This window comes from Lissotriton vulgaris, chromosome 1_1 (genome assembly GCF_964263255.1).
Source record: "Lissotriton vulgaris chromosome 1_1, aLisVul1.2, whole genome shotgun sequence".
Classification (NCBI taxonomy): Eukaryota; Metazoa; Chordata; class Amphibia; order Caudata; family Salamandridae; genus Lissotriton; species Lissotriton vulgaris.
The window spans coordinates 671,689,686-671,700,196 of NC_141685.1; the positions used below are offsets into that span (position 1 = coordinate 671,689,686).

Genomic DNA, 10,511 nt, shown 5'->3' on the forward strand with positions numbered 1-10,511 from the left:
ATATTTAAGGAGTGACTCTGTAGTAAGTTCTATTGAAATACATTAATGAACATTCTTGTTTTCATTATTATGTATTGTGACCTGTCATACAGTTGTAAGTTTGTACAATACATTCCATGCCCCCTCGTGCATCTTTGTCTCTAATTTTTTGCAGCAAGAACAAATCAAGCAGGGGAACCTACAGAATCAATTGGCGGGCAATGGAGGATAACAACCCATTTGCAGGCAACCACCGCTATGGGTTCAAAGCAAGGAAATGAAGGCAGAAATGAAGAATGGCAACAGCCCACAAGTAGCTCGACCGGGAAGAGCAGCAAACATCTCCAAAACTCAGGAAACCAGGGGCAGATGGACATCTTTGCCACCAACAAAACCTTTGATGAAGCTGACGAGGCAGAATCTCTTGTTTCAGAACGAACTGTGATACCAACAAGTGAGGTCCCAACATCCTCTCACACTGTAGGAAGTTCCCCTGTCCCTCCTCCTCCTCCTGCAACTTCACAACCATCTGCCCATCTGAACAAAGGGTGCCAACTGCGGAAGGCCTTCTTTTCACCTGGCCCCTCCACTGCATGTAGGGTCTCTGCTCACCCTTGTATCCATCCGCCCTACCAGAAAGGAGCTGAGGAAGGACTTAAGAATTTGACATATGGGCAGCAAGCACTCCTGAAAGCCATGTTAGATCTTACTAAGGAGATCCATGATGGTTTTGCTGGCCTTCTGGAAGCCCAGGCTGCCCAGCATAGGGAAATAATATGCCTATTATCCTTCTGGACTGCAACCTAGTCCTCACCTAAATCCCACATCTGTGCAGTATGTCATACCTGCCTGTCACTTAACCATTCCTCCAAACTTTGTGTTTCATTCCCATGGGAAGGTGCTGTGGGCAGGTTATGGAAGTGCCTTTGTCTTCTAAACAGGAATTGGTTGAATTTTCTGTTGGTGACTTTGCAGATGATGTAATCAACCCACACTGGTGCACATTCTTACAAGAGGAAGTGGACTGACTTCGGGTTTATTACTATTCTTTTTTTATGGACTTTTGTTTACTCATATTTGACATTTTTCTACTATCAATTTTTGGACTTCTGAGACTGCCTCGTTTACAACCCCTTTTCAACCTGCAATTGTATTTCTGTTTTTTCCAGGCTATTTTTATATTTTTTAAGATTATGCATTCTGTCCCCAAAACCTTTAGTTTTTCTTTTCTGAACATATCACCTTGCACTGGTAAACTTTGATAAAATGCTTGACTATTTTCAAACTCTTATAATGTCTCTGTTACCCAAGTGTAATAACCGTATCTATGTTGAAATATGGATCATGGATGGTGTGTTTGCAAGTAGGTGTACCTTGAGAGAAGGTTACATTTTGGACACAGCCCTTCCTACATATTACAGATACATGTCAAACATCTCGGTCACCTTAGACAATGTAACATTTTATTAGCCAATGGCTTTTAGAGGGGTTTGCAGGTTTATTTTCCATCAATTTGGGAATAGGCAGTGATATGTAAGACCAGTGTGGCATGTTGTATTATATATGATAGGTATTTCAAGGATATTTTACAAATGAGTGGCAAATAGGCTCAAGGGGTTGAGGATCATCCACGTTATCATGAAAATACCCAGGGATTTTAGGGAATGCAAGACAGATTCAGGTTGCAGAACCTTTTTTTCCCATTCTAAACCATGTGAGGGACCTCACCGTTTGAAAAAGCTGTAGAACGTCATGGTCTTATAGTCCCAATTTTCCAGTACAAGAGCTTCAAAAGTACATATAATTGCAGAGGTGCTATTTATGCTAGCACAGTTTTGAAGGGATTGCAGATCAAATATATATCACACGGTACACCATTCAAACAGTGATACATGATGTGTAATTCTGTGCCAACAACAACACAATTTTGGGAGAAGCCCTTTTCTTGTGAGACAGTCTTGCAGGCAATTTGGGTGGCAATTTCCATGCTGGCATACAAAACTGAAGTTTTCTGGTGTGGCAGGGGCCCCACATCTGATACCACAGTTGTAGGATCTCAGCACTATTTCTCTGGTACAGCTACATGTGTGTAGCAGTAGGCTGTTTGCTAGGAATCTACAAAGGCAGGTTTGTTTCCCAGACTGGGAGGCATGGGTGAAGCCTTAGCACGTATTAATGCCTAGAAGATGTAATCCAGAATTGTGGAATGTCGCCATAAAACACAATCTCATAGTCCCACAAGTGCTGGGGTAGAGGCACAAGATGCTAGTGCCATTAGCAAGTGTTTCGGTAAAGATTCACCATGATATCACGGTTAGTGGAAAACAGCAAGTCTGACAGAAATGTTGCATAGGTGCCGATGCCCTCAGTTGGGTAGCCATTCTGATCTCACTTATGTCATCCCCAGGAATGCACAGTGGCTTCTTCCAATGGCAGAGCAACTCTAAACATTCCACCAGTGGAAAATGTCATTCTCCTTCAACACAATTGACTGGAGGAACATGCAGGTGGGAACACAGAACATTCACCAATATTTGTAGGATGTTGTTAGACATTGGGTCTCTAGTTGGCAGAGGTATGCACCCTGTGCAAGTAGGGACCGCAATTCTAGTCAGGGTAAGCTAGATACACACTAAAAGATAACCTGTGCTCACCCTCTGGTAGCTTGGCAAAGAGCAGTCAGGCTTATCTAGAGAGGCAAATGTTTAGAGTATTTGAGCAACACACACACAGTAACACAATGAAACCACCACAAAAATACTCCAAACACGTTTAAAAAAATAGAGAATATTTTTATGATTAAAGCAAAATCAAAACAACAAAAATAAAATAAGTAGAATTGGATTTATGATTTTTCAAAGAATAAACCAAAAATAGTGCTTAGAAGTCAATAACGCTAAAGGTTAACTTGAGATTGCGCTGGACTGGGGTAGATCCAAAGTTCAGGCCAACCGCGATGGAGGGCAAGCTGGAGACAGGACTCAGGAAGGTTCTGCTGACAAAGTAACTTGGGTGGAGCAAGCGTCGACATCAAAGAATAGCTGCGAGGGGTTGAGAAGGCACCAGAACGGCGTTGATCCTATGGATGGAGGTGAATTGTCTGCACTGATCTGCGCAGTTGATGAATGCTTCGGTGTCAAACCCCTTTACAATGCAGTCACTGTGTTTTCATAGAGCTGTGTTGTCCGTTGTCATCAAGCGACACAGTCTATCGAGCAAAGTAGTCAACAAGTTCCTGTGCCGGCATCGAATAGCAATGCTCCAGGTCCGACTGGCGCAGAGTGGTCACTGCACCAATTGTGAAGCAAACACACCTGGATAACTAACTTCTGACGTTCAGGACCCGATTGGCCCTTCTGGCAAGAGAGGCAGATGACAGAGTCTAGCAGCAGCCTAAGGGTTATATGAAGACTTTGCTGGCCCTGAGACTTCAGAACAGGGGGCAAGCTGTTGGAGTCGCTCTGCGTTCAAGTGAGATGGGCCAAGTCCTTGCCTTCAGGCAGAGAAGCAGTTCCTCCAGAACAGTCACTCAAGGAAACTGGCCATCCTTGTAGCACAACAGTCTTTTGCTCCTGGCAGAGTTCTTCACAGGTCCATTAGTGTACTGTCTTAGTAGGGTCAGAGCCCCAGTACTTTTACCCAAATGTGCCTTTGAAGTGGGGGTAACTTCAAAGGAAGCCCTGCACAGGTCTCCTTTCATCCCAACCCTGGCTCCAGACTATCAGTAGGGGGTAATCAGCCCTTTGTGTGTGACACATAACACTGCCTATTAAGGTGTAAGTGACAACTCCTCCTCAGGAAGAACAATCAGAATGTAGATGAATGCAGATGAGTTCTCGGTCACACCCACCCTTCTGTGCTTGTGGGCTGTCTAGAGGAAATTCACAAAGTGTATCTGTCACCCATCCCAGGGGTGTATTGGAGACAGGCTACAAGGCACACAGAGCAGTACAAGCTGAGAAATGTTCACTTTCGAAAAGTGAAACCTCTAAAGGGGTTTGGCCCATTGGACAAGAGGCAGGTAGGGCCGTAATACTTATCAAAAACAATGGGCTGTACCTGACTCTTTTAATAATTTTAGCTTTAATCTATTTATAGCATCTATCAAACAAAGCTTTTTTATTTTTGATTCAGGTTATTTATTAAACCAGTTTATTTTAGAATTTTTGTATCTTTTTAGCAACACATTATTTCAAACATAGTAAAAGAAGAAACACATACATTTCCATAATCAAACACAATTAATACATGAAACAATTCACAAAAATACATTAATGGACAAAACAATGAAAAAACGACATTGAAAAAATGCAACAATTCACGAAAGAAACATTGTTTTTTTACACCACGTTCATTAAACACACAGCGAGCCTTCTGACTTTTACTGAGGCCAAAATCAAGGCAAAGCCTAACAAGGGGAACTTCCTATCGGCATATAGTAGCAGAGTTTTAATTTCCAGTCCAATTCCCTCAACCACAAAAAGTATAATTTTAGCAGTTCCTCAGTGTTGTTTGTAGAATGCCAACTCGTTTCAAAGCACAGGCATCAAGTACTGTTCCTATCATCAGGGCTTCTTATTCATGAGTGTTTCGCGAGAATCTTGGGAGACTTGGTTCGATTAGTAAAGTAAACAAAGTTACGAGTCGGCATCTGCTTTAAATCAGGACGATAAGGTCTGGTGATTTAGATGAGAGTTGTACTTTCCAAGGATGGGAGTTTCCACGCCTTCGCAGGCCTCAATTCATCCATGTCCCGAATTCTTGTAGGAAACTTAATTGCATGTTTCAGCCATCAATCAATCAGCAAGTAACTCCTTTCTAAAAGTGGCATTTCTAAAATAGTAAGGTTAAATCCAACTTAACCAGTAAATATCATTTATCAATATCTTTTCAAAGATATAAAACATGATGCAGCTACTTATTTCTATATACACATCCTATCTTTTACTTACACAGCATCCTACCTTTAGGGCTCCCTAGGGCCTACCTTGGGGGTGCCTTTATTTGTAATAAAAGGGGAGTTTAAGGCTTGGCAAGTGGTGTTAAATGCTAAGTCGAAGTGGCAGTAAACTGCACACACACAGGCCTTGTAATGGCATCCCTCAGACAGGTTTGAAAGGCTAGTTGTCTGTTTAGCACAACCAGTGCTTCAGGCCCACTAGTGGCATTTAGGTTACAGGCCTTGGGTATATGGTATACCACTTTACAAGGGACTTATAATTAAATTAAATTTGCCAATTGAGTATATATCAATGTCACCATGTTTAGGGAAGAAGGACATACACCTTAGCACTGGTTAGCAGCGGTAAAATGCTTAGAGTCCTGAAGCCAACATAGAGAAGGTAAGAAAGAGAGGAGGAGAAAGGCAAAAGTTTGGCGGTGACCCTGCAAAGAGGGCCATTGTCCAACAGATGTTCCATAACTACCCACTTCTAAAGGTCATCTTTACATGAAATATTGAACTGACTCACACAGTGATTGACTGCATGTGCAGGCTTATAGTCATTGTCATGAGACATGCCTTATTGGTGGTTTTCATTAAAAGGTGATTAAACAGCAGTGCATCATTGTAACAGAACACGCAGTGGATATTGTTTGAATAGTGGAGGCATTTCACTATGGTTACATAAAAATTCATGCCGCAGAGAGTCTGGAATATGGCTAGTTATTTAGAAGTGATAATAAGGATCAGCAACACCTAGGTGACTAAAAAAGGAAATATTTGAAGGGAAGTGAATAAAGAATCTTACATGATGTTGAACACCTGCAGGTTGTTTGTGTGGCCTGTTGCTGTGGTAAGACAATAGTAGTTGATGGTGGGCACCATTAATGCAAGGCAGATACATGCATATACTCATGAAACATTGCAAGCTACAGACGACATATAATGTGTACATATTGATTTAGAGACAACAAAGTAATGGAAGGTACAGAAAATGTAAATATTTTGAGGGGATATGTGTTTTATTTTTGACACACTGGGTTTAAGTGAGTGGACAATTCAATGAAACCTCCACATCTATTGGGCTATGTGATAGATGGGACATATGGCAAGTCCGGGGTGCAATGTTGCCATACCCATGATGTCAGTTGGTGCCTCAGTGGGCCTTTGCAAATGCAGATGGTACATCATAAAACCACCACTGTTGTAAATTGCAATGCACAGATTGATGCAGATATGGGGGTCACAATATTATGCATCTGTAATATTGTGCTCACAGATTTTTCTTTGTGAATTGCAACCAAAATATTTTAAAGGCTGTATTTTACTTTCTTTTAGAGTAATACTTTCAATAACACCACCGTAATTTCCTTTCCTGTACCAGTGTGATCTATTGCTGCACCACTATGCTTGTGATAATCTGTTTATTTCTCAAATTGTCCTCTTTGCAGCTACCTACCCAAGTACCACCGTACGATTACCACCCGCTGAAAAAGATCCAAAAGAAAAAAGCACGACAGTGGCCCCTTCAACAATTGTTTGGTCAGAAGATGAAGCTCTCATCGTTTCCAGGAACTCCACTGTTGCATCCTTTGGTGTGGTCAATGATGACGTGGGCACCGACACCGCTGACAATTACAACATACCTGGGAATGAGACTCAGGAGGTTAAAATACTTTTTTCAGGTGAGTATCGCATGCACCTAGCTTCGTGCCTGGCACTGGTGACCTCTGTTAACTTTATATTTGACTTAATTGAATACCACAGAGATTTGTTACTCATTTAAAATCTTAAGGATGCTGAGGTATACAGTGAGCTACAGGACACTGGTACCCAATTCTAGACATGGCTCCATGACGTATGCATTAACAGAGTTGCCCTTGACAACAATTTTCATGTTCAAGGGCAAGCTCGCAACACAAAGTAAACTCCTCCTCACCCAATGGGTGGGAATTTAAAAAAAAAAAAAGAGGTCAAAGTGACCGGAAATCCAGAAAATGTAATAACCTCCTCTACATCATTTTATTTCAAACCCTCTCTGGGACAACTATGTGAAAAGAAACTACTCGCCATTTTGGTTGTTTTCGTTAACGAATGAGGTGCCGAAAAATAATGGCATGTACTGTGGAGAGAGTAGTTGGAGCAAACTGCTGCCTGTGATGAGGGTGGGATTAGAGGGGACAATAATAGGATAGATGCTGTGTGCGGCCAGTGCCTGATTTGAGCAGGTGGTTTCCGGTTCCTGGTACCAGCACTTAAATTTCAGCACTGGTACTTATGGCAGTCCACTACATGGTGGCGGTGTCTGTCCCATTTTGAATGAGCACATCAACAGTTGTTTAATAATTATTTATACATTAAAACTGACTAGTACCAGCTACCCATGCCATTCTTATAGTTTTGGGCGTGTTGGAATAGGGGGAGCACATGAGAAGTAATTAGTGAGAAAAAAAATTGCTTTTCTGGGGAGTTTGGGGTAGGTGATATATTGTATCACTTTAAGCATGTGCCCTTGGCAGAAAAGGGTTTGTGTCATGCCTGCAGGGAGTTTAACCCCATATCTTACAGTGTAAGTGTAAATTGGTGCAGCTGGTTCACATCTGTGTTGTACTTAAAAAACTTTGTGTTTTATGTAACATAATCTGAGCACCTCACTTCACTATATAATTGGCAAAAAAAAAATAAAGAATTAGGAAGAGAATGCAACCTCGGATTGTACTCTTTTGGCTAATGAGTGCTTTTCAAGGTACCTGCTTCGCTGCCCTACGTCAAAAGAAAAGGACAGGAATGCACTGTATCTATGAGATACGCATGTCCTCTTTTACAGGGCTGGTGCACAAATCGCTGCCATGCACCAACGCAGGCACCCTTGCACCGTGCAAGGGTGTCTGCATTAAAATCAGGTTGTTTTTGTGGGGAAAGGGACACCGTCCTTCACAAAAACAACCCTTACATTACCCATGGGGAGGCATAGGCTTTTGATGCGATCCCAGGTTCACAGCATATAGTAAATCTGGGAATGTGCTAAATGTCCTGGGTGTTAAGTGGGATCACCCACAGTAACACCCATTGCATGCCTCCCCATCGCAGTGTGAGGCAACGCAGCGACCTGTGCTCCATTGCCTTACACCATATCTACAAGGCCTTGAAAAAGCCACGTAGGGTGGCTTTTCGTTCCCTTGCAGATATGGGTAAGCCTAGTGTCCCGCCAGAACGTCATAAACAGTGACGTTCCGGTGGTGCACTGGGCTTGTAAATAAGCCTGCAGTGCAATATACGGTAAGAGTGGGAAGTGCTTTCTAATGTTTAAATATTTTTTTCAGAACCAGAATCACTGAAAGACATCTACGTGGGGATCTCTGTCCTTACCTCTATTGCAGTGATGTCAGTTTTGGCCATCATAGCAGCTGTACATTTTTCAAAGCAAGCTAAGTCAAAAGGATCATACAGTCTTGCTAATACTCTGAAGACAAAGGTGTGACAATCCCATGCAGCAAAAGGCGGATCTGAGAAGGAGAGCATCTTCTGTGTGCCAGAGTGCTGCTCTACCCCAAACTAGACCCCATTGGACCTGCATTGCAGAGTACCTGGAGTTTGTCTGGATGACGTTGAGTACATCACAGATGAAATGCATTGGATCTTTGGCGCATGCAGAGGACTGCCACACTGCAAATAGAAACAATGTTCAGTGTTAGAGTTGTGTACATATTTAGCTTAAATTATGCCTAATTCATAGAACAATATTCAGTGCCAATCTCCTTTGATCACAACGACCATGGAATGCTTTTGATCTAGTGGTCTAGAGGTAAAGGTCTTTTTACGTCTTCCTAAATTTGTTTATCCATAAAATAAGCAGACACGGTTTTTTAACATAGAATTGTGATGATGGAAAGAGTTTCCACTGTGATGTCTGTGATTCAGACAATGGTTAAGTAAGTTAATACTTTCAGTATTGTATAACATGCGTAAAATCTCCTACTCCTAAGCGTTTTTGATCAAAGTGGCAATAAATGATATTGTGGGTTCTTTGTGAACAAATAGGGTATTAAAACACACCTGCTTATTTCATGATACAATAACCCTAAGATTCATAGGTCAGGTTAACTACATGTTGTGTGGTGCGAGTCTAGCAGTGTGTGTATACCTTACTTCAGAAGATCTCATGCCCATAGGAACTTTCACTGTTTATTATTAAATAATGGGTTGGTTGTATGACAGAGGCATGCATGGCTAACCATGCGTTCCTCTACTACGCTGCCTTAACACCAAATGCATCTGAACAATGCATGCCTTTACCACGCATGATTTTAACATGCAATTTTGTGATACAGGCGTGACTGGAGCCCTAAAAAACCAACCCAGACCCCCAACCCTGAGCCCTTAAAACTACCCCCACCCTTACAAAAGTACACCCCCAAAAACCTGAGCCCCACTTACCAGTCCGTGTCATGTCCAGATCCTTCCTCTTCCAGTGCCTGCCCATCCCAGCATCTAGACTGCGCACTGCCGTAACCAAGCATATGCGTGGTTAGTGCATATGCCTGGTTAAGATAAGCATGGTTCAGCTTGAGGGTAAATGGCACATATGGCTCATCACACTTTGTTAAGAAGGTTTCCAAAATAAAGATGCATAGTTAGGACCGGGCATCCATCGGTGGGTACTGATTTCATACCCACCCACTATTTGCACTTAGTGTCGTCAAAATGGAATTGAATACCCTGCCTGGGGCATTTCTGATTTCTACTCTTCATTCGACAGTGGATAAGTTGGTCCTACTTTTTGATATCTTCCAACATAGGACATCAAATGTTATCAGCCTGTCAATGAACTTGGTTACAACTCTCTTTCACTGTATCATATCTCAGGTACTAGTAAATTAATTCATGACTTTGCTTTTATGTTGGATATATGAAACAAATTGCAATATTTTTGTAACATGTTCCAATTACCATAGCTCACAAATAATAAACAATACAGAAAAATGGGATTTTAATATTTTGTTTTGTAATCTATATTTTTGTAAATACACCTGTAAGGTACCATTGTGTAACAAGCCTTTATTACTGAGAATAAAGTCCAGATTTTGTTAACTTTTAAACTGTTGTTCTCCCCCTTCTTCTCCGATGATCTCTCATGTAGAGTGCAAATGTATTTAGTATAATGGTGTTTTTAGTGATACCATCCACTTGACCTCATAGCCCTTTCGAAAGAATGGTTCAAATTGTGACATGTGACCTGCTTCTTAATCAGATTTTTTTCAACCTCAATTTAAACAAAGTGGACCCAGCTTCTCCACCTGTAAGGAAGACATTATAAAACCAAATTCAGCTTAGGTTCAATATTGTAACAGCGTTAAATACAAGTATAAATGCCAGATTTTCCAAAACTCCTATCTAATTAACTTCACAAAGATGCCCGGAATATTGCATTTACTTGAAGCAGATGTATTATCATCAGCATGGGTTCTGGGAAATATTGACTTTTCACCTTTAAAATTCCCATTTGTTTTAGTTCAAATCTTACATAATAGACATTATGGCCTGGGAAGACTTCTGGTGTAAAGAAAGAGAAGTCATTGTCACAATTTGG

General features: G+C 41.4%; 1 protein-coding gene across 2 annotated transcripts in view; it reads left to right on the forward strand.

Annotated features, from left to right (window-relative positions):
• VCAM1 (vascular cell adhesion molecule 1) overlaps positions 1 to 10,020 on the forward strand; it is a 130,269-nt gene extending 120,249 nt beyond the window's left edge. The window contains exons 6-7 of one of the 2 annotated variants that reach the window (XM_086954425.1): positions 6,373 to 6,606; positions 8,245 to 10,020. In XM_086954425.1, the coding sequence (XP_086810551.1) occupies positions 6,373 to 6,606; positions 8,245 to 8,402 (392 nt within the window). In that variant the 3' untranslated portion in view covers positions 8,403 to 10,020. Of the gene's footprint in view, positions 1 to 154; positions 1,259 to 6,372; positions 6,607 to 8,244 lie in introns of those variants that run through there. The other variant, XM_086954417.1, reaches the window with a different exon arrangement.
• The last annotated feature ends 491 nt before the right edge of the window (positions 10,021 to 10,511 follow it).